Here is a 24,080-nt window from a genome sequence, read left to right as displayed (position 1 = left end):
CGAGCAGGCATGAAAGCCAGCTTCACTGCAATAATACCCCATCTGTGGTGGTGCACCCTTTACAGGATGCGTAGTGTTTTTTCTTGCTAGTTTTTTTTTTTTTTTTTTCCCTAATGCCATTAGGCCAAGATTAAGCTTAAACAGCTCTGGTGTTAAAAGCGACTGCATGTCAAGTCTCCTTTTTTGTCCTTGTTAAATCTGCGCTGTTATCTTTTCAGCGTATGTCTAGCCATGTGTTGACATTATTACCTTTGTGTGGTACACAACCCTCACTTGTATTCAACCATTTGGCTGTCTTCTTTCACTCAAATAAGATTCTAAATGCACAGGGCTTCTGGGAAAGCTTTAAACAAACCAGTGTCAGGAGTTTTTGTAACAGCGTGTAATTAAAATCTGTAATGGGTACAGGTTTGACCTTTGATCCACAATTTATGGTTTTACTCTGACCTATAATTTACAGTGTTGCTTTGCACTAAACAACACTTGAAGGATTTTGGCCCTGTATAAACGATAGTTCCTGCGGAGTTAACAATGGCTATTCACTTGCTAATGTCTTCTGCACTAAAACTGGCACACTTTATGTTAGGAGAGTAGCTTTTCTCGTTTTGAGTTAAGAAAAAAAAAATGATCAAGTGCTTACATGCCCCTATGTTGCTAAACCTGCCGTTATGTACTTCTTCACGTGTATTTAGATTTCGCCATCATCATGCGACGAGGTGAATACCCAATGGCTGTGAGCTCACAGCTGGCTTCAACAAATGGCTACTGCTACATCGAAGACATAAAAGCCCCCGAGGACTCTAAAATGTAAGTCATTTGTGCAGATTGTCATGTAAGTGGAGCTGAGGCAATAGTCTCGTTACGTAGTGAGTTTGCCAGTCAAAAAACAGCCACCATAAGCTCCTTAGTTCTAAAAAAAATGTGGGGCTTGATATTTACTTACTGAATCAGTTATAGAATCTCAGTGACGAATGAGGTTGTGCATGACAGGTCAGCATGACATGGCTGAAGAAATAGTGAGCAGAAATTTTTGCCTAGTCATAATTTTTTTTCAGTTTTTGAAGATAAGCAAGGACAAGTGACCCTTTCTTAACTTTGCCATGCTGTGATTGGTTGTGTGAGTAAACATACCAACAATGGTGGCTCAGTGGCTAAGGCGTGCTGCTGAGCACGAGGGTGTGGGTTCGATTCCCGGCCGCGGCGGCCGCTTTTCTGATGGAGGGGAAAATTGATAACACTTCTGTGTATGAGATTTCGGCGCATGTAAAAGATCCCCAGGAGGTCAAAATTAATCCGGAGCACTCCACTACGGTGCACCTCATCGCCTGCGTTGCATTGGCGCATTAAACCCTACAATCAATCAATAAATAAATCAGTCAATCAATCAATCAATGTGTGAGTAAACATAGTATTTTCCTCCTGTCAGTCCCTCATCACCATAATTTTCCTTCTGTGTTACCGAAAAAGGGATCTTGCAAAAACTCCCTTCCACACTCCTTTTTTTTTTTTTTTTTGCAGACCTTTAAATTTTAGCATGGCTGAGTTTGCAAATATTCTCATGAAAAAAAAAAATTTTAAGTCATTTTATACTGAGAAGCAAAATTTAATGGGAAGCATTGCCTACGGGAGGCATGGTGACTGTGGATAATGACTGTTTCGCTCGACAAGTCATTTACAGCAACACTGTGCAAACTAATCTGTTTCACAGTAGTATACTGTAAATGAATAGAATGTCTCGGCAAGCAGTTACTGCTTAGCGAGACCTGCAAATTTTTTTAGCACTTACCTGGACTTTTTTGTTCTCCATCCTTTTTTTTTTCAGATTATTGGTAGTGACAGCAAATGCCAACAGTTACTGGAGAAACACAACAGCCCTCAAAGGAAACATTTCCACCAAGCTACGGCACCTCACATCTCTTGGCTATCATCCTCTCTTGGTGAGCAGCCCTCTCCCTTTTATAATACTGCTATGAAAAAAAAAGAAATGAAAAAGTAGAACACATTGCTGTAAAGATTATTATTTTTTCTCCCCCACAAGGCAGTAGTGTTCTCTTGTGCAATGTTTTCACAAAATAATTTACTGTTTAGGCTTGATCCCGTTGTGACATGGCGTCTACAATTCCACAAACGACTTTTAAGAGCATTTTTGTAAGTTACAATTGTCATCATCCCCACTTGAACCGTTCAGCCAGAATTCGCATTTCCCTCGCTGCAGCGGAAAATGTGAATGCTGACTGAACGGTTCGAGTAAGGTTCAAGAACACCTGCTTGACACACCAAATACTCGGCGCGTCAAGTAGGTGTTTTGGTTGTAGGTTTTCTATCTAGCTAAAACATTTATTAAAGCAAAACTGAAGCCGTTACCTGAATATATAAGGGCTACAGATCACAATAATGTGTATAGGTTTTCAGTTGTAGCAATGGTTGGGAAACGATGGTCATGTTTACGATATCGTTTACGATTAGGACACGACCTAATTTATTAACTACTTATGAGATCGAGTTGGTTATGGTTTTTAAGTGAAATTTCGGTCATCAAAAACATACAGAGGCAGTTTCAATTTTTTCTGACGGCTACATCCTAATGCCTGTCGCAAAGGATTATAAATGTTCAAATTTGTATAACCTAATCCAGCACCAATATGTATGAAAAGCATGCGGACAAAACAGAACCTAAAGAAACCTTCCACAAAATGCCACGGCGGCTACACTAATGATCCAAGTTCAACTTAAAAGAGCACCTTACAGTCGTCAGATGGGGACACTTTTTGTTGTTGGCAGCACCTAATGTTGGTTTGCGCTTCTTCGTTCCCTGCAGATTAACGTTGAGCAGTGGAAGGCACTACCCAATGTCGACAGGATCCCCTTTGTCATGAGGGAGGCCAAGGCAGTGCTGAGCGAAGGGGACGCGTCTTGGAGTGTCCATGCAAGGTAGCTGCTATGTACGGGGTACTTCATGTGTTCGTAGAAAGCATTAGTAATAAAGAGACTTGTTGGAGCGTGGAGGACCATGGAAGCATGCTTTATCCAAGGACTGCAGAGGAGAAATCAAGTGCGGAGGTTGGACCGTGCCTTTTCCAGGATGTCCTTCCGTATCTTGGGATAACTGGGGCACTTCCCCAGCACCTGTTTGAAAAAAAGATGTCCTATCAGGCAAACAAATAGCTCTCTTTGTGCACAGTTTTCACCTAGCTGTCTGCAGTTTCTTTTTCTGTTCTTTTTTTTTTCTTTTCTGCATATTGTTATGTTTTGTGTGGCAGATAACTTAAGCACTACTGTGGAACTTGTCTATGTTTAGGAAGTTTGTGAGATGTGCTGCCTTATTTTAATTTTCTTTTTTACATAAACGAATTCATGAAATGATGGCACTTTTCACTGTTGCTTGTTGTAATTAATTCTGACTGTGAAGTAAAATGTACCGTGATTCGCGGTATGCTGCAATCATAAAGAGTTGTTTCCACTTCAATGTGAGAAACTTGGGGTTGAACTTGTGGTTGGAAGCATGATGCTTTCTTGTGTCTTTAGCTGTCCTGTTTGCCTTCCAGTGTTCTATTGAATGTTAGCAGTAAGCTTTAAAAATATAAACCTGCCTACGTGATGCATTTGGAAAATAGAATACCGTTTAAATGATTAAGAGCCTCTTAAAAGTATGAAGAAGAAATGTCATCTTACGACATGGCACACATCGATGGCATCTGTGTACCGTTTGGCCTTCAGGTAATTGAATGCCAACTTGTAACCTGCAAAAGGTTACAAGATCATAATACGTGGGAACGCAATAGTAGCACAAGAAAAGCATTTTGAGTGATAACAGCTAATGCGGCTGAACACTGCTCTCTATATGTCAAACTTGACTTTAACTGGAAGCTTTGTCAGCAGCCTTTCAGCAATGCATCAGGGGCGGTATTCTCATGTTTTGTCCGTTTTGAGCAAGCCCTGATTGGCTAAAAGCGAACAGCCGGATGTGACGCTATGCAAGCATGGCAGAGCAATGAGCCGCGGCTTCTCAGAGCAGACGATTTGGAGCAGACGATTTTTCGACGCCTAACTGTTGGTTTTCTGGAGGAACAATACACACATAAAAGACAGCTTAAAATAGGTTTAGTCATTTAAAACATGTTTACAAGAACTGTTGTGCCAAAGACAGCCCAAAGCCCGCCTACAACTGGAAGTATGTCACAATAAAACGGATGCAAAGCGGACATTCTCAAAACGGGCAAACACGAGAATACTGCCCCAGAGTTCACTTCAGGCTACTGACATAGTGGATAATAGTTTTCTTTTATGATTGTATCCATAACGCAGTGAGTATTTTTCTTTTATACTTGTTTATTTATTAAATTTCTTGCATGTGTAAAATCTGCAGTACAGGTGCTATAATTAATACGTTACCCTAAGGGCCCTACAGTTAATACCTGGCACATTTTTCCTTAATTTTTTTTGCACCTGTATTTATAGGGAGAGTACTGTACCAATGGCCGGGTTGTTCTGGTTTCCTTGTTTCCAAGCGCTCTCGTAGTACTGTGCGGCATCCTTGTAGCTCTGCTCTTTTTCCATGATGTAGCCGATGTACTCGTAGGCTTTGGTGCACGACTGCACGGACATTCAAAAGGAGGAGGAGGAAAGCACAGGCTAAGCATTGTGTGCAGTACGGGGAATTCTGTAAATGGCATTCATACTTCACTTACTACAATTCAGCCATCAGTGTTGTCCACTATGAAATTGAGGGTCGTAATATTTTTGAACATTTTTGGAGCATTGAAGAGAAATTGACAATTATTCGATCGTCCAAGCTAGTTTTATCTTAACTATGATGATTGCCTGCTCTATTGAACGTGGTGAGGCTAAGAAAGGGCAATGAAACAAAAAGAGGGTATCGAGTTGAAGATGATAGTGACTTTCTTCACTACAACATTTCTTTCTCTCTCTCTCTCTCGCATTGTCGGTAGGCAGGACAGTGCTGATATAACTGATTTCACAGCTTTAGAACTCTGGCAGAGCCTTTCAGTCGTTTGGTTTCTCAAAAAACTGCAAAAAGCGACCTTGACTGTAAACAGTAGCAGATCCAGCCAACGCCAAAAGGCCAGCTACCCAAGACCAGCACTTGGGAGCAAAATCTGGCGGCATATGGCTGTGGTGGAAGGCATATGCACACATAAATCGATACTGTGGCATGTGTCCATTAGCTTCCCTAGAGCTATGCAAAACCGCCAGTATTATTTCACAATTAGCCCCATGGCATTCTTCTTATTGCTTATCTTTTGTGATGTTTGGTCATTATATCTGTGCACTTGTGAAAATCAACGTGCTATAGGTGGTATTCATTGAAAAGTTTTGCCGTCAATTTCTTCGCTTGGAAACACTGGAAATGGCCACAGACATGGCCGATTCACACGGACATGGCGTGGCTTTAACCACTGCGCCTGCACGCCGAAGAAAAAAAAAACATCGGCGTGCGTCGTCTGCTCCGTTTCAACTCGATTCTCAACGGTGGCGTCAACAGAGATGTTATTAATTGCACTCACATTGAACTCGAGGCAATACTTTGTGTTCGGCGAGATAGCGTTTGTAATGTGCAACACAGTCATGTGCTTAACACGGACAAGTACTGCCATCCCGCAGAGTCCGACGTAACGAGTGACGGTGCACTCGCACGGTTGCCTGCATGTGCGCCTCGCCAGTGAATACATGCGATAGGCACTGCCTTAATTTGGCTTGCAAAAAGATTTGTTATAACTAAGAGTGCAATCAAGAAAAGTTGCAAATGTGTACAGGTTTAAAAAAAAATATCTTAAGCTGAAAAGATTTTTGAGTCCGTGGTTTGTTTTTTTATGTGGCAAGGCTTCTGGCACATTGCACATTTGGTCATTTCTGAACCGTGGCACTGTGTTTCCTTCAGGCACAGGTATTCTTAGAGCCGTGACATTGTGCAAACAGAAAGAAACCGATATGTAACAATAGGGCAAACTGCCTGGTGTCTGGGCGGCTGCTTCTTTTTTCAAGATTGTTAGCACTGCTTTTTGAGAGCGCAGTACTGATGAAGGACGATGCCTTAGTTGGGAAGGTGACTCTTCCAAGAGATGTGTCTCTCGGCAAACCTTTAAGCCTTAAAATGGCACCCAAGTGAACCTGTGTAGTTCACCTTTGTAATCCTTATGGTCACTATATATGTTACAGGAGTAAAGGCCCAGAAGAAAAGAGTGCTGGGTGCCGTTTTGGCTACCACAATGACATAATCTGACATTGTGATATCGTTTGACGCTGTCTCTGTCTTCACTTTTAACGTTCAAATATTTCATGACAATTATCCACTTTATTTCTTTGAGGGTGTAATTTTTACAAGATGCCCTCACAACTTGTTACAATGGCAAATTTTTTTCTCTTGTTTATCGTCGAGAAAAAAAAAATACTTCAAAACTCGTGCTACGTCTGTGCTCCAAAGTTGAACCTGATGAAATGATTAGATAACGTTTGCAACTCTCTTCAGTGTTGTCGTGCCCTTTATGATATGAATGATATCACAAAAAGTGATATCAGTATCACTATGACAGCAATATTCATAAGCTTACTTTGTTGTACTGTAGAGCCCGTTTCAGGAGGTCAGTTGAAATGTCATACTTGCCAGACTGCAACAGGTGGATGTTGAAAATGATGTAACGCTTTCAGCTAAAGCAATTGGCTTGCACCTTGTTCAGCTCGGCTTACCTGGATGTAAATGTCAGCGAGGAGGATCCAGCATTTCTCCAGGTATTCTGCATCCTGGGAAAAGAAATTGGCAGGAGCTGAAGTGAGTTTTATTCAAACCAGCTGAGTGTTGCTTTTTTATACCAACCCCAAAGTTCCAGGGAGCCTTCATCACTCGCTTAAGTTGGTTCCTGGCTCTGGGAACTTGCTTGAGGATCATTTGGGCTGTTGCTATGCCCAGTATCGCCCCAACGTGCTCTCTCTGAAAGGCAGTGAGGGAGGAAATTTAAGGTTTTGGTTTTCACGCTCAAAGTTTGTATTTTGTGGCAATTATCCACGACTTTTGCACGGGTGTAACTTAAGCAAGATGAAGTCACAACTTGTTGCTTGTCGCAACTTGTTACTTGTTGTGATAAAGTGATTATGCATGCCGTGGCAGGTAGCCATAGACTCATTTAAACTGCATCGGTTCATTTAAAGTTTATTCTATAATTTATGCTGCACATTGAACTTGTGTGTCCACATGGTATATTCCAACTCTGACAGAGGTATGGTGCTGAAACTGCATTTCATCTTGACAGAGCTGAAATACATTTCGATTCTCGTACGTATCCTGCGTTGCTCTCTACATTTCTTGTGCCAGGCTTTGCAAGCACCAGTGTTTAATAGACACGCTCAGATAAGCACATGCCCTGAAATGCACCCAATTTCTGCTGTGAGAGGCACTATGTGTTGGCTTAAAGAAGTAGTATTTATTTAGAGACGCCTCATTGAATTTTTGGCAGGCTGCTGGAAAAATTTTGTTTGTTGGTGACAGTGCACCTTCAGTTGAATGCAGCTTATTGTTGTGACTGCCATAGGATCACTGTGTGTGTTAAGTTTGAAGATTGGACAGTGCTTTAGCATGTAAAATATGATTGAAAAGCTTGAAGCTGGCATTTTGATCTGATAAAAACATTTTTTTACACTGCATTTTCATTCAGTGCTTAACCTGAAGCTCGAAGCAATCGACAGATTATTTCTGTGCACTGTCATGACTTATGATGAACACCTCTGCAGTGCGACACATGGGGGGCCACACCGTATATTTAATAGGATGCAGTAGCTGAGTGAGTAAGTGTCCCGAGCACAGTATCATGGCAATGCATGGGAAATGCGGGGTAGTTGGTTCGAACTGTGAAACATGGTTAAGTAGCGCGGTATAGGCAGGACAACAAAGAAGAGACAACACAGGACTAGCGCTGGTCCTGTGTAATCTCGTCTTTGTTGTCCTGTCTATACCGTGCTGCTTAACCATATTTCACAGTGTCATCGGTTTGTGTTTTGATTAGGGCAGGCTGCATTTCTAAGTTGAGATGCAGTATGTTAACTCCTGCGTACATAACGTTCATTGCAAGTTTAAGGACACCATCTGACCCAGGCTAACCGAGTGCTTTTAACGATGCCTGCCAACCGGGAGCAAGGCTGGAGAAATTTGTAACTTTCTTCTGGTCAGAACGCTTGCTGAAGCAGAGCAGTTATAAGTACAAGCTCAACTTTGTAAAGCATGGCAAACAGAAGGAAGCAATCTCGTCAGAATCTGGCCCGCGACATTTTTTTATGCTAAACCTGAATATTTTTTCTTCGTGTTTGTGTGAGAAGAACCTGCAGCTTACGTTTCGCTCTTCCGAGCTGAATTGCAAGAACTCGTTAAGTGCGATTTCAGCGTCCACCTTTGTCTTCTTGGCTAGGTGCACAAAGTTGCTCATCAGTCGAAAGTCAGAGTCGTTGGCCATCTTTGGCCTCAGCTCCTAGACGGAAGAAAAACTTCAGCGCCTTCTTGGCAACAGTACACGACAGAGTTATAATCGCATGCAAGAAGAACAAGAACAGACGTTTAGCAGCCTCTCAGCGGTCTGAATCGCTCCTTCGCGGTAATCCACTTTGGTGTGATCCCTGCAAATGAAAGCACAGTGAATACATGTTGTCTCATTCCTGTAATTCGCCTCTAGTTGCGGAGGAAAAAAATTGCCTATTTATATGTTTCGTGACCTACACCTGCTTTGGACAACGAGACATTGGAGGTACAAGTGAGCCAAAAGTGGTTCCACCAGAGTTTGGGCGATTCTCACCCTGTGGCAATACCGCCATTGTCAAAAGTTTCGCCGCCCAGGGTTTCGTTGTCTGGATTGATGCATATCTCTATCATGTGATAGGTCGAGATCAAGCCCCAGTCCGAATCGTAGCGGGCCTTGTTGAAGCTCTTCATGGCTCCAGCCGGGTTTCCTGTGTACCTACATTAAAGGAGAGCGCAGCGTGTTTTAAAGTTTTTCTTGTCTGTGCCAGGCTCTACGGAGCAATGTGGTACCATTCATGAAGCCCCTTGCAGTAAAAGTAGCCGCCATTAGCTCCAGTGCGTGGCAGCAGATCGCTAGCTTTTTTGAGGAATTGTTCAGCCTGGTCCAACTTTCCTAGGCGCCTCATGGCTTCTATGAGCCTCGCCAGTGCAGGGTAGTAATCTGGAAGGCAGACATGAGAGATGAAGGCATGGTGTTGGGCTTTCAGGAGAGATTCTGAGTGGAGCCTCTATTTCCCATGTAACTGCGTTACAAGGGAAGGCACTTTCTTCAACAATAGAACTACAAGTAAAGTACATTGTTGGGCTAGTTGGTTGATCATTATTAACAGATGTATAGCGCAAAAAAGACGAAGGACAAAGAATGCACGAGGACGAAGCGCTAACTTGCAACTACTGGTTTATTGAGAGAAGCACACATTTATAACAACAGCGTACATGATAACAGACAACCTACGTGACACATATCGGAAACAAGAAAAAAAAAAAACGGGGGCGATAAGATTGTGTAGTGGAGTATCAATTTTTTTTTTTTTCTTGTTTCCGATATGTGTCGCGTAGGTTCTCTGTTATCATGTACGCTGTTGTTATAAATGTGTGCTTCTTTCAATAAACCAGTAGTTGCAAGTTAGCGCTTCGTCCTCGTGCATTCTTTGTCCTTCGTCTTTTTTGCGCTATACATCTGTTAATAAGAACTACAAGAATGATTTAATTAGACCCATTCTAGTGTCTGAATGAATGCACAGGCTAGTTCTTTTCATGTGATGGCTGTAAACTGGAAATCAGAGCTGTTATATAGAAGGATGTTTTTTGTTTTGTTTTACCAGACTCTTTTATGTCTGTTTCTCAACGTCATCACCAACTTAATTTAATAACTTGTTTTTGCAAAACAGGCAAAGACTACTTATGATTTTCTGCCTATGGAAGACAAAAGCCCTGCGGTTTTTCTAAACTGGATAGTAATTCGCTAAGTGGTGTTCTCAGCATTGTCTCAAGCTGTCTGCTTCATACATGAATTAGCTCATCCTCTTAAAAAAAAACCGTGTTCTTTGGCATTAAGTTGCAGAGCTATGCTTCACTCATTCTGAAATATAAGTTTTTTGAACTGGCCTGGTTTTCTCTCAAGCAGCTGCTGAAAGTGAAACATGGATGACTCCAGGTCTGTTTTTCTGAACATCAGATCTGCCATCATCTGAAAGTTGGAAAGCAATCAATCAATGACTGCCCAAAGCGAGATAGCATTCACACGTTTTCTTAGATGCAATGCTACATTTACGTCACGTACCAGCGTTGCAGTGTCATTCTCTTTTTCAAGTTGAAGTACAGTGTTGCAGTATTGCTTTGCTGGTTCCAGGTTGTTAGACGTCATCTCCAGTTTTGCTAGTGCAAGCAGAATCTGAACAAAATAGACGTAGGCATCTAACATGTTTGTGCATAGTTTCTTTGCTTTCTATGTTCTGAATGAAACAAAAAGGAAAAGATTATTTGAGTTGTTTTTTGTAGCCAGAGGCTATTCCCATTGTTGGTTCTTTTATGAGAAAACCTTAAAGCGGCCATGCAGACAAAATACAAGTTTGTTTTTTCCGAAAGTTTTCATGTTTTCTAGTGCCCCCCAGCACTTGTGCGGAAGCAAACGATGCTTTATTCACTGTAAAATTAATCAGTTTAAGTTAAAATTTTGATCCTTCCGCCAAATCGTGTGTTTTCACAACGTCTGCAATGAGATTGAGTCTTCAAGCTAAACGTTGTGTGAAGTGGAGACTTGTTTACCGTTAGTCAACCGAGATGGCACAACCACACCGCAGCGGGTCGTTTTCTGCCTTTGCTTTGTTTTTGACCATATTTGTACCTGGCTTGTTTTTGTTCAGGAAGAAAATACCTAATCGTTTTGTGAAATATGGTGTTCACTCGACAAATACGGCCCCATAAGATGCTGTCGCTTATGCCAATCAGCCAGTGTCGTCTGAGACAGCCCCAAAGCGCCGCAGTGCTGTGCAGCTAGAACAAGCATAGTGCGTGCAGTAACAACAGCAGTGCACATCGGTACTTCTACGTTTACTTCCGTACTATGCTTACTATGTATGCTTCCGTAACATCCACTGTTTATCCCGCCATTCTTACTGCTATAAAAAGAATGTGCCTTAAATTTAAGCGCAAATAGCTCATTCGGCAAGCTTATAAGCTCTGCCTAATTTGCATCTGCTTTTGCCGGTCTCAGCCAATCGCACAGCCGGCACGTATGACATCACAGGTTCTGTTGCGGGAAATGAGCTAGTGGGTCGCATGGCCATTTCCTTTTTTCCTAATTTTTCCTAATTATGTAGCTTATTTGAGCAAGTGCGTGTTAAAAGTGGTGTCAGTATGATTCTAATGAGCCAATCTTTCGAATGAACCAAGCTTGTGTTTTGTCTGCATTGCCCCTTTAACGGCACTTTTGATTTGGATTGCTTTTGTGTTGCCTGCTGTAGTGAAGCATACCTCAATGTTATTGGAGTCGTAGCTGAGGGCTTGCTTGTAAAACCTGGCTGCTGGGACATAGTCTCTCTTGAGCTCACTCTGTTCAGCTAGGCTCTTGCAAATTCTACAAAAAAGCGCACAAAATTCATTGCGACGACGATACAAAGGCCTTATTGGGCATTGCTGACTTGGCAGAGGCCTGGAGCTTACACAATTGCGAGTTGCCTCTGTTCGAAGAGGGCATCGGGCTGCTCTTGGGGCACGCGGAGCATCACTCTGCAAAAAAGAGTTTCCAGTGCTTCAAGAGCTGTGTGGTTCATGGCATGCCAATATTTCTACATCTCTGCCGTCGTTCGCTTTTTGTTAGACATGCCGCATTGCTTTTTACAATGTTGTCTGTTATAGGAAGATGTTGGCTGTTCATCATGTCCACACCAACATCATCATCATCTAGGCCGGCCTTTAAAGTGTGCTTCATGGCAACAACACTTATGCTGCAGTGACAAGAAAAAAACAGTTACCGGTGGGAGGAAATATTACAGCGTCGTGACAGTTTATAATGATAACCTGTAGCAATTTCTGCTCATGGAAGCTGCAGGTGAAAAATAAACCAACACAAAATAACTATGCATTCTTAAATCGTCTCTCAACTTTTCTTTTTAAACATCACTAGAGGCATGTCAGCCTGTTCTCACATTGTTCCCTGTTCATGACACTTTGTTTATTTGGTTTTGTCAAAGCCCACTTGTTTAATTTTGTGCGCTCATTTTCCTCTGTAAATGATCCATAGTGAACAACACATGAATTGCCATTATATTAGTGTACTGCTTGCATTTGTTGCCAACTCAAAGCATTCTGTAAATGCACACTAACCTATGCTTTGCATCACCAAGTGCCGTTTTTACCAAATAGGGTCGTCATTCTCAAAGCATTGTAAGTTAAACGCTTACCTGCTTTGTGCTTCAAATGCCTTGTTCAAAGCTTTCACTGATGCATCATCCTTGTGATTGTTCTGGTGAACTTGGGCCAGCAATAGGTAAAACTTGGATTCCCATTGTAAGCCCGTGAGGTCAGTCTCTGGAAGAGATTTGAGACCGTGTGCGCGGGCAAAACCTACCATTGCAGCAAGATTACCTTTTTGCAGCACTCCTAGAGCAGCATTGATGGTGTCTTCAGCATCTTGAAACCTCTTTACCTTTGCCAGCAATTCCGCAAGATCGAACCTTTCAGCGGTAAAAATTGGAAGGGAAATTAAATAGGTGATAAGAACGCGTAATTCCAAAATTTCTTTCTTTTTTCTTTTCTTGCATCCAAGCTGTTAGAGAGCTTCGTAAACTCACTTCATCTGTGGTTGGCCCCCAGCCTTAATTGCAGCTTTGTAGTATGTGATGGCCTGTAATGCACAAAAAAGCTGTGGTTGATTTTTCTGTCATAGGAGTCGGTAAAACACGAAAGTGAAATGTCAAGCGAAATCTGCAGCTGAGCATGATTTGTGGGTAGGCGGCTGTCTTGTAGGTGTGCTTGGCCAGCGACATCCTGCTGGCGGGTCGCTTCGGCAAAGGTGTACTGGCGTCATTTCCGAGACGGATATGACGTCAGTGGAATCTTGGTGTATCCCGGCGTAAAACAGTTGTGCGTTAAAATATAAAACCCGGAAAACCCGAAGTATAACGTACTCTTTAGTACTAAAGGTTGCTTCCCCGCAAGAAGACCCTGTGTTCAGGGGTGCACCTTTTACAGGCTGCTTGCTTCGTTGCACTGGCGTCATTTCCGTGACGGATATGACGTCAGTGAAATCTTCGTGTATCCAGGAATAAAACACTTTTGTGTTAAAAATTTCATTACCAAAGAATTTTTTTTACTTCCAGGTGGGCTATAATACAAGTAAATGCAGTGGAACCTCGTCATAATGAAGTAGTATTCGGACAGTAATTTAGTTTTTTATATCCGATATTCGTTGTAACAGTAGAGCCAAAAATTGCTTCAAACCAATCGGTAATCTGACTCCCGCAAATATCCTTGATACAAAAAGCATTATATTTCAATCTTCGAACCTACTATAAACAAGGTAACCCCTATCCTTCTTCTTGTGGCATTTCAAGCTCAATGAACCAGAACATATGAAACGGGAAATTATGAAAGAACGAAGTTCAGTTGACAAAACTGTCCTGCGTTCCTGTTTTTTCGAGGAAGGATGTGACCTTTGTCTGGTGGCTGTTAACAGCACTGAGTAGGATGAAGTTTTCTACAGTGCCCACAAACAAAGGGGCCTTTTCTACTTCTGCAGTTTCGGACATCTGGAGTTTTTTCAAGTAGCTTCTCAGCCTACAGGTCAAATATTTCTTCGTTATATCCGATAGTGCGCGTGGCTCTTACAGTTTCACTTCCATTATAAAAGAGTGTCATTTAAATGAAGCGTGACCGACCAAAGTTCGTATTTAGTTCGCTATAGCCGATAATTCTCAATGTCAGTGTTCATTATAATGAGGTTCAGCTGTAGTTCATCACCAGGAATTCCCTGCTAACTTGCATTACAGCCTGCTTTGGTAATGTTATCGTCAGTTTAAATTCTCTAGGTGTTCATCATTTCATGTATGTTTTGTGCATGTTAAAAGTTGAAAAATGTTTGAAGCAAAAACACAACCTTATGCTAAGAGGTAAATTTAAGAAAAATAATAAGGTAGCCATTTAGGGCTGTACAGAGAAATGTTGGGTTTACGAGCTTTGACTCAGACGAAATCAACACGCAACTGATAAAAAAAAAAGTGTATTATATGCAATGAGCACATCGGTACTTGCCCGCTCAAACTGGTGTGTCTTGATGAGTGCCTGGCCAATCTTTCGAGCGACCATGCTGTCCTTGGGATTCTTGCGTAACGCTTGCTCATATGCACCAATGGCGTTGTCTGGCTGAAATGTAGCGAAAGTCCGAAAGTGTGCATAGTGTGGCTATAAGCAACGGTGCCCCCATTTTCACACCCTCTTCCACTGTTTTCACAGCTGATGCTTACCTCTTGTATTTTCATGTAAGCATCACCTAACATCAAGTATGACTGTGGAACTGGGAACTTCTCAATGATTTCTCTGTTGGAGATGAAGAAACAACCAATAAGTGAAGCGGTTAATTCAGCACGCTTGTCGGTGCATTTTCTAATAGCAATTTTGTGCTTCGTTGATGCAACACTTTATACTATTGTTTTTTTTTTCTTTTTAGCAAGAACTTGGTTCGAGTACTGCTATAGCACAAGGCAGTAAAAACATACACATACTCTTTCAGCAAAAACAAGCAACAAAAATAGCAAATAATGAATTAAATATTGCAAATAACAATAAATTTACAAGAAAAGAGAACAAGGGAGATGGTACGACAAATTCAGCAGATCATCTTTGTTCTTGTTCTGTGTAGTGCAAATTTTTATTACTCATGCATACACTGACCAGCTCAAACTGGTGTTGCTGAGTACACAAGCTGCAATTCGGTATTTTAAGAATGCTATTCTCATATTGGTCGTCTGAAATACCAAATTTGACTTTCAGCTGTGGTACTAGCTGAAAGTCAAATTTTTATCTACATTTCCCCTTTGCACTTTGCCTGTTGTCAGTCTTTTAAAATCCCCTGGAGCGTGGATTTGTGTGAGTAATTGGTGAACAGCAGCATTACACTTTAAGAGCAATGAAATGCATCGCCCAATGCAGTCTCCCTAGAAGTTTAAAACAATGGGATTGTTGTTTAATTAAAGGGGACCTGAAACCAAGTTGACTCAAGCCATTCAACCAGTGTCACTACTCTTGTGTCTGTACTCTGAGTATGTTTTTTGGCAGAATAAGCAGTAGACACGGGTCTTTGTCTCAACTAGTTGAAATGTTCCTCGTGATTTGAGAGCACACTTTTTTACTGGGCTCAGGTGGAAACTTTGGGAGACTTTTCATGAACATCTCTTGCACTGTAGCACACTACGTAACACGAAGTGTGGTAGGAACTAATCGTGTAACGAACCTGTAGCAGCTGGCATACAGGCGTGGGTCCTTTCGGTAGTTGAGGTAAATGTCGGCCATCTTTTCTCGTGCCTGCTGGAAGTACGGCTGGTCGGGCCCGATGTTGCGTAACAGGGTCAGGGCTTCCTCCACATCGCCTCGAGCCAGGGCCAGCTCGCAGCTGGCGATGGCCACACGCGTCTCTTCAGGCATGCCACGGAACTCGTTGGCTGCTTCTTGCATCACACGTACTGCCTCGTGCTGGAGGAGTGCGCAGTGAAACGGGAATGAAAGAACTTTTGTGTAGCCCTTGCGCTTGCATTATGGCAGGCTTGTGCAAGCTACATTGAGAGTTCGTTTGAATACGGTACATGAAAGACACAACTGTAGTACCGTAGATTGTGGTGTAGTTGCTATGCCATGTGTTTATATTTTTGCTTCAGAATGCGAGTGTTTTTTGCACTATTTAAGTGTGTGGGTTGTTTTTCAGCTTAGTGCAGATATTGTTTTATTAAGCTTTATATTGCTCAGATTTCCCAGTATACAGTGTTTATATGAAATGCAGATTATAACCAGCCTTTGGGGAGTAATGGAAAGAAAAGGCATGGGCTGGAATTACTCTAGTATATTTGAGAGTGAGAAAGGCATGTACTGTTGTCTTCACTGTACTAGTTCAAATCATATATAAGCAAAGCGATGCACTCCCACTGCCCTACTCTGCCTCCAACCCACTTGCATGTTGTAGATAACTTTAGCTGCCTTCTTTTTTGTTATACAAAGAGTGTGATATCACGATTGAGCCTGCCATAAGAGACAGTGCATCCTGCTCATCACTAATGAAAGGATCACACTCATCACGGGAGGCAGTTGCACATAAGTAGGGCACTACTACGGTGACATGCTGTTGTTGAGGGGTTGTCGTCCAGTTTGTCGCAGTCCACTCCAGTGATGTGCAGTCTAGTAAAGAGTGCTGTCTACTCTGAAAGGTTGATGTGCATCTTCAAGGATTACCTGCTGGTCTAGCTTGCTATACACATCGGCAAGCTCGAGGTACAGAGATAGCTTGTCACTGGCACCCAACTCCTGCTTGCCCTTTTTCTGCGATCCCGTGGCTGAAATGGAAGTCGTTCGTGACACGCTGCACCTCGCAAGCCTGTCTTTCTGGTCCGCACTCACCTGAGCTCGATGGAGTGCACAAAGCCATGGCTGCATTCAGTAGCTGCACTGCTTCCTGGTATTCTCCTTGCTCTTTGAGGATCTTGGCCTTGATGATGTGGAAAATGGGCTTTTCCCTCACCTGGCATGGTTGGCAAAAACATTTGAAAAACATTCATTGAAATATTGCATGTGCAAGCTTTCTCTGACAAGGACTCCGGATTTCTTTTCATAAATGCAGACAGTGACATGCATGATTCATAATGGTAAAATGTCTGAGGCATCCACAAAAGCTTCCTGAAGAGCCTAAACTTAGGGTAATTTATAAGCAATGGGAGTGTTCTTTAAATGTCCAGAATCCAATTAAAATGTACGTCTCTTATTATTCTATCTTTCAATTTTTATGATACATGCTTTTTAATCATATGCAGATCTTTCGTAGCTTTATTGAGTAACTTGTCTCATGTGCTTGCAAAAGGCGGCATGTAAAGAGGAAATTTCAGAGGTGTAGCTTGGAAATTTTGAGTACAAAGGAGCGGTACCCCAAAGTCATAGCTCAGTGCCGTTTCCAAGAGCTGGCTGGCGCTCTTGATGTTCCCCTGGTGAATGTGCATTTGTGCCAGCAGCAGTTGGGCATTGGTGAAGCTCGAGTACTGCTGAGTGCACTTGGCCAGCAGCGACTGGGCCTGCACGAGGTCATCTGAAAGAAGAGCACTCAATTCACTGGTCTGGCCACAGACTCAGTAGTGACGAGGGCAGCCTCACTCGACAGGTACTTCAGCTTCCCCATCCAGTACACGGCCTCCACTGAGCCGGGGCAGCATCTGAGGAGGGGCTGAAGAATCGCTTGGCTCCTCTTGAGGGGCTCGGGCAGCGTTTGTCCCGACTCTATGGGCTGAAATAAGCGTGATGCTCTGTATTAAGGGGGTACACTGGTCTCAAAACAACTTCTTTTGATTTTCAAGTAAACTCTGTGAAACTTGCCAGATTTGCTGCTTTTTTCCCACTGATTTCAAGTAGGCCATTTTTTTTTCAGCTGGTCAATTAGTTACCAGGGTAATTATAGATAATTAACAATTTTTGGTCAAGCAATATGTAGACAACACAGTGTTGGTCATAAAACTATAATCTTTATATTTTTTGATACTATGAACCCTGATGAGTGCAATAATTGAAGCAGTTTCTTGATGCATCGCTTGGAACTAATTTTAGAGCTCACTGAATCTCAGTCTTTGAAAGGGGCACTTAAAATGGTTCCCTGCCACTGGTGCTACTGAAGTTCCGATTATTGCACTCATCAGGGTTCATGGTATTAAAAATATAAAGATTACAGTTTTATGACCAACACTGTTCTGTGTGTTGTTTGACCAAAAATGGCTAATTATCTCTAATTATCTTGGGAACTAATTGACCAGCTGAAAAAACAATGGCATATTTGAAATCAGTGGGAAAAGAGCAGCAAGACTGGCAAGTTGCACAGAGTTTACTTGAAAATAAAAAAAAATTGTTTTAAAACCAGTTTCCCCACTTAAATTCTGTTAGGACACCCTGGTAAGGTGAAGGTGCTCTGCATGAGGTTTTCTTCAACAAATGTTTCACAGGTTACTTACCTTATCGGGAGCATATTGCAGGTATAGCTTCACAATCTCGAATATGAAATCCGGGTTCAGTAACAGTAGGTATTCCGCTCCCAGTGCAAGGTTCTGGTTGAGTAAAAACGCAATGCAATGTGCTTTTAATAATTGTTTTTAGTAACTTGTTTTTTGCCATCTAGAGAATTTCAGCTGTTGCGGACTAAACAAGTGTGGCAAAACTTTTTCTATAGGTAAACACAGGTATTAGGCGGGATATCTTCCATGCACATGCCTTTACAAGGCACCCCAAAAAAGCAGTTACGTGTAAATTCCTGTACAAGTGATTGTAAAAACCTGAAGTACTCACCTCTAACTTTGCGAAATGGTTGTCTACACATTGTCCTAAGTAGTGGAGAATTTCGTCCGGTTTCTCTTGTAGCTTTTGCGTGCAGAGAGCGCAGAGATACAAGAACTCCTGCGTTAGAAGAAAGACCTGTGTAAGGCTTTCCTTGTTCGGGCAAGTGCGAATACCTACAACTGTGCCTAGTAATGCATGTTATGGCAAATACAACAAACCCCACTTTAAAATATCTAATATTAAGCCACAGACACCACAGCGCTAAGCAGTTCAGAACACTCAACTGTGTGCCTTTGTGCCTAGGCATCATTTAGGACGATTTCACAAAGGAAAAAGACAGCAACTTTTAGCTGACATCGTTTATTGATGGAAATCATTTGTCAATCACTTTTCTTAATTTACACCTTTTTCTTGGCATTCATATAAATTTTAAAAGTGCTAGAATGCAGGCTAACAGCAAAAATTTCTGCTTAGGCATGTATTAATGCACCTAAATGAAAATTGTTACTTTCGAGGGCACAGGTCTGACAAACAGTGAGACCTGACACATAACTTGACTTGTATGACTTCATGCAGGGAGTGCAGAACACACTTTTCATACCAAATCACATGCTGGGTCTTTTTATTGGCCTACTTTGCCCCTTGCATTGCAATCATCGGTCAATGCGTGAAATGTGGTGCAGCAGGCTCATGGGAATATTTAGTACCGCCTGCAGCACTTTGTGCAAGGGGGATGAGGGGGGTTGTCTTGTATTACGCATTTTCCCCGTGGTGTCGAGAAGCAAGGTTCAGTAAGCTCATACCGGTGGCATGGTGGACGTCTTGTGGATTTCTTTGAGGAGTTCAAGTTGCTGGTTGGCAACATCATACTGGTTCTCGAGCAGCTGACACCAAATTATCCCTGCACCAACAACAATGTGTGGAGGGGGCAATGGTAGTTATCGGTTGTTGCAACTTCTGAGCAAATGGTGCGTGCGAAATGTTACACCGGTGTTAGGAATTCCGTTTCGTCGATGCTAAAAGTGGCGTGGAAGGCATACCGTTGAGGGCTGCAATGCTGCCTTCATCGGCCTTGAGAGCTGCTCTGTAATGCCTGGCTGCCTCCTTCGTCTTGTTCTGAAGGATGCACTGGTAGCCAAGTTCTGCCAGGTAGTCGGCATTTCCTGGCTGCAAGGCGCACGCTTTTTCGACTAGTGCTTGCGTGTGCATCAGTATGGAGTCCTGTCGTGAACACTGTGAGGACAAAAATATACGTGCATACAACCTTGCATGCACTTGTCGCAATGTCCAATAAATCACTTTTGCCGCTACCTGGCACGATGGTTTGTGCTTGGAATGCTGAACCACAAAATGTTTTTTTTGGTTGGTGCTAAGTTTAGTTGCAGTGTCTCATGCCATGCTATTTATCAGCAGAATTTATTTCTTTGAATGTTTGGGTAAGCAACTCGTATGCAGTGCTACAGTTGCATATAAATATTTCAAGTTTCCTGAAGGGGGCAAGTTGGTAAATCTGAAAAGGAACAAACAGTACAAAAAACAACAAAACACAAGAAAGAGAGTACAAACAGACACAGCACTGACTCACAACAAAATTTATTCAAACAAACGCAGTGCCATTACGGATCGGACGTGTGCCATAAAAAGGCACTGCGTTTGGTTGATTAAACTTAGTTGTGAGTCAGCACTGTGTTTGTTCATTTTCTCTTTCATGTGTCTTGTTTTTTGCACCGTTTATTTATTTATTTTTCTTTTTAAGCATGCATTGCTATTTACGGTAAGATATGCTGTTTAGCCAGACCTGCTGGGAAGGTGAAAATACTACACACAAAAGGGTAGTATGGCTTGAACGCTCACAACAGAATGTGGTATGCTAGGTGGATGGTTCGACAGGAGTACATGCATTACAGCCTTGTGCTGTAATGCATGTTGTGCTGCATAACAAGTTGTGCTGCATAACGTAATGACATGTCAACAAGAACTTGACTTGTACAGCTAGAGCAATCACAGTACACAATCCTTAAGAACTTCTGAATGCATCAGTTCATGAATATCCACCACGCCACAATTTTGGTCATATGCAGTTTGCTGTTTGACTGACAATCTGTCAGGCAATTGATAATTTGCAATCTGGGCGTACACCTAGTCCAGTTTTTGATTTAAATTTTGTCTTGCTCAGTGAGGCCAGTGCAGTGCTATTATTTATTTGTACAACATGCAACAATAATGCATTTCTTCTAAAAAATTGGACAAGATGAAGAAAGTATATTTGCCTAGTGCTTTTGATTGATGCAAGTGCTTATTTATGTCTACACGTACAGCGATTTCATTCGTTCAGCTTGTGCGGAAATGCGATGGGAAAGAACATGTACACAGTAAATCAGTGGTGATCACTGTATAACAGAATTCTTGCAAGGGACTCACTATTCGTGACAATAGCTGAGCTGTCCTGGTGTACAGAACGCCATTTGTTGGCTCTACCTCGTCAATCAACGAGACAAGCTCTGACAGTCTGTCGGAAGCCTGCAAAAAAGAAATCAGTAAACAATTTGTTCGCGCAGTTTTACGGAGTTTTCTTTTCAACCTTAAGCGGGACCATGTGGCTTAATTATTTTTCTGTCTCTTTTATTTCTCCTTAGACCTTTACAGCTCACTTTTTCGTAAAAACGATCAGATAGCATCAAGTATATTTATTGGCAGGTGAGGGTCTGCAAAAATGCAGTACGTATTTAACTTCACCACCCACAGAGTGCAGATGTGCTGACATAATATAGTATTGTTTGGTTCTGTTTATTTTGAATTTAATAACAGTGCGCATTACATGAAACTGAAATGCTTTGAATTTAAGTGGCGCATGGTTGGCTGTGTGACCTAAATGGTTACAAATAAGCCATAGATGTTTTTTAATATAAAGAATTTGATGACTACCACACAAAGTTGCTCCAAATTTTAGTGGCAGTATTGATTGATTCGATATACTAGCCATTTTGTCAAGCCTTGGCTAATTTCCCTGTACGAAACTGTGCTGCTCTGCGGGTTTCTGCTGCTTTGGTGGGTCTCGAGTCATCCCCTCAATAAAGATATTTGTCTGTGTCTGTTCTCTTTTTTTCTTTTTTTCCCTGTGAGCATCAACTACTTGTGACAGACACTGTAAAGATTAAATAAAGGGCTGAAGTACTTACCTCCTTGTAGTCCCCATTTTTGCATATATGGTTCAGTATGATGTGGAGCAGTGCATCGACGCACTTAGAGTCTTGCGAGAGGCACCTGGCAACAACCAAGGCGACGTCAGTCGACAGTGGGTAACCTCTTAGCGTTAGAGGGGGAAGTGAGATATGTGCTCAAAAGTTACCGGTTGCAGGAGTCGACCATCTGCTCCCAGTCGGAGAGAGCCAGGTGGATCTTCATTTTTTCAAGTAGTGCGGGCACGAAACCCGTGTAGAGGACAACAGCCTGGTTAATCACTTCCAGGGCTTTCATAAGCTCCCCGTTGCACTCGAGGCACTTGGCCTTTCCAAACAAAGCTTCTGGAACGGCGCTGCATCAATATTAAGCCTTGGGTGATTGCAAAAAGCTTTTCGTGAGCTTTATCACAATTATTTACTTGAACATTTGTTGGGGCATACGATGGATTAGTATAAACAATTGAAGGAATGCAGCTTTCCTCACTGAGCTGTACTTATTGCATTCTTTTTTTTTTTTATTAAAGATGATTGGTTGACTGAGTAGTTGTGAAATAATGTGTAAGACAGTTGCTTGCCTGCAGTAGTCCTTCAGTATCCTAAAATCAGTATACACTGATTTCAGTGGTTGACACATTTTATTTGTAGCCACTAATATTGTAGTTTTTTTCAAGCTGTATCATGAAAACATATCTGGGGTTTGCACTAAACTAGTAGAGTTTTTTTTATTCTTTGAGCAACTATTGTAGAGCCTGTGGTATATTGCTAAACATTAATTTATCTGGAAGAAGTGAAGCTGGAAGGAGTGTTTATTTTTCTGCATACCCTTACTGCCGTGTTGTAGTGATTTTAAAAGTGTTCGGCCACTCACACGCCAGGTGACTCGAAGTATTGGATGGCTGATTTCTTGTCCTTCGTGCTGACAATTTCGTTCCATCCTTTCAGAATCAGCCCCTTTAAATAGAAGCAGTGTGTTCGTGCTCTAACGTGGAACCGTGGCAAAAATAAAAGTGTGGCAACAAGAGATCAAAAGAAATGAAATTTTAGCTCACGTCACGTGTTGGCGGCGCCACCTTAAGCATACGGTCTATGTATTCCCGTGCCTTGTCGTGTTTTCCAGTCAGAAATAGGAATTGTCCAGCGTAGTACAGTACCTGCAAGCACCGTAAATTTTATATTGCAAACACATGTGCGTTTGTAATATATAATGAGCATAAAGTAATGTATATGCAGTTGAACCTCGTAATAACAAAGTAGGATCGGGACATGAAACAGGAAATTACAACGAAACAAAGTTCATTTGACAAAACAGGCCTGCGTTCCTATTTTTTAGAGGAAGGATGTGATCTTTGTCTGGTGGCCATTCACAGCACTGACCAGGATGAAGTTTTCCACAATGTCCACGAACAAAGGGGCCTTTTCTAGCTACGTCTGCAGTTTCGGGAGCCAGGAGTTTTTCCAAACAGCTTCTCAGCCTACTGGGCAAATATTTTATTCGTTATAACCGATGGTGCACGCGGATCTCGCAGTTTCACTTTGGTTATAAAAGAAGTGTGATTGAAACGAAGCGTGACCAATTCCAATCCGTATTTAGTTCGCTATAGCCGATAATTCGCTATATCAGGGTTCATTTTTACGAGGTTCAACTGTAATGTAATTGCATCCCAAAAATACGCCGCACGCGCCAGTTTTATATAGAATGAGCAAGTACCTTTTCACCTGCTTGTTTTCTTGACTCTTTCAATTGGGCGTCGAGCTGAGCTACAGCTTCTTTATCTGTGTGCGGGCAGGCGAATATGTTACTTCTGTAAAACAAAATGAGTGTGCATGCAGTCTTCAAAGTTTCTAATCTTTACCCACCAACTACACTACATTTTCTATGAGCATATATCAATGCCAAGATTCCGCCCAGGGATACGTCCTTGCTGTCTTTAACGACGTCCAATTCTCGAATTCCTTCTTGAAGCCGACCTGCATTGAAAAAAATCCGGCGGTTTGTGGTGCAGCGCAAACAGACGATGTGAACATGTGCGTTGAAGCGTGCTACTGCTACGGTACCTTCAAAAATTAATGACATTCCGAAGTAGAGTCGGTACACAGGGTCCCCCGAGTAGCGCTTGAGGCCTTCCACCGCAGCGCGCTGCATGGTGCGGTAATGCTTCTCCCGACAGTAATAGTGTATTTTTGTCTGCGTAGAAAGTTGGCGTGTTAGAAATAGTTAGCTTTAGGAGAGGTATTCCGGAAATTTTACCTTTAGCAGTAACTCTGGTTCACTCATGATTGCGCACCACGCCGAGCGCTCAAAACCGAAACAAGCTGTTTGGTTTGGTGTCGGTTGCTAGGCAACGTTCAAAGGGCCAAAA

General features: G+C 42.1%; 2 protein-coding genes across 3 annotated transcripts in view; one reads left to right on the top strand and one right to left on the bottom strand.

The window, feature by feature from the left end:
* The window catches only part of LOC144178836 (FAST kinase domain-containing protein 2, mitochondrial-like), a 14,321-nt gene extending 11,318 nt beyond the window's left edge, over window positions 1–3,003 (top strand). Inside the window, exons 8-10 of the mRNA XM_077706967.1 lie at window positions 693–807; window positions 1,823–1,937; window positions 2,819–3,003. Of these exons, the coding sequence (XP_077563093.1) occupies window positions 693–807; window positions 1,823–1,937; window positions 2,819–2,935 (347 nt within the window). The 3' untranslated portion in view covers window positions 2,936–3,003. The remainder of the gene's footprint in view (window positions 1–692; window positions 808–1,822; window positions 1,938–2,818) is intronic.
* LOC144178835 (tetratricopeptide repeat protein 21B-like) lies at window positions 2,999–24,080 on the bottom strand. 2 transcript variants are annotated; one of them, XM_077706966.1, is made up of 37 exons: window positions 23,969–24,080; window positions 23,776–23,905; window positions 23,578–23,688; window positions 23,429–23,493; window positions 22,770–22,871; window positions 22,589–22,671; window positions 21,888–22,073; window positions 21,718–21,802; window positions 20,960–21,058; window positions 19,579–19,771; window positions 19,342–19,439; window positions 18,548–18,655; window positions 18,217–18,309; window positions 17,372–17,501; window positions 17,149–17,306; window positions 16,628–16,748; window positions 16,463–16,563; window positions 15,474–15,712; window positions 14,488–14,560; window positions 14,276–14,386; window positions 12,817–12,869; window positions 12,611–12,699; window positions 12,427–12,553; window positions 11,687–11,752; window positions 11,498–11,600; window positions 10,305–10,415; window positions 10,130–10,211; window positions 9,032–9,182; window positions 8,796–8,957; window positions 8,559–8,619; window positions 8,340–8,474; window positions 6,833–6,946; window positions 6,706–6,759; window positions 6,570–6,626; window positions 4,473–4,593; window positions 3,673–3,740; window positions 2,999–3,126 (listed from the first exon to the last, which is right to left on the bottom strand). In XM_077706966.1, exons 1-37 carry the CDS (start codon window positions 23,993–23,995, stop codon window positions 3,049–3,051), a joined length of 3,945 nt encoding a protein of 1,314 aa, XP_077563092.1. In that variant the 5' UTR covers window positions 23,996–24,080; the 3' UTR covers window positions 2,999–3,048. The 2 variants fall into 2 exon arrangements, with proteins under 2 accessions (XP_077563092.1, XP_077563091.1); XM_077706965.1 differs by having other exon boundaries at window positions 12,427–12,699.

The sequence above is a fragment of the Haemaphysalis longicornis genome, unplaced genomic scaffold, assembly GCF_048455015.1.
Source record: "Haemaphysalis longicornis isolate Haplotype H1 unplaced genomic scaffold, Haemaphysalis longicornis Haplotype H1 scaffold_4, whole genome shotgun sequence".
NCBI lineage: Eukaryota > Metazoa > Arthropoda > Arachnida > Ixodida > Ixodidae > Haemaphysalis > Haemaphysalis longicornis.
The sequence above is the reverse complement of the archived record's forward strand: the minus strand, read 5'-3'. Positions and strand labels throughout refer to the sequence as shown.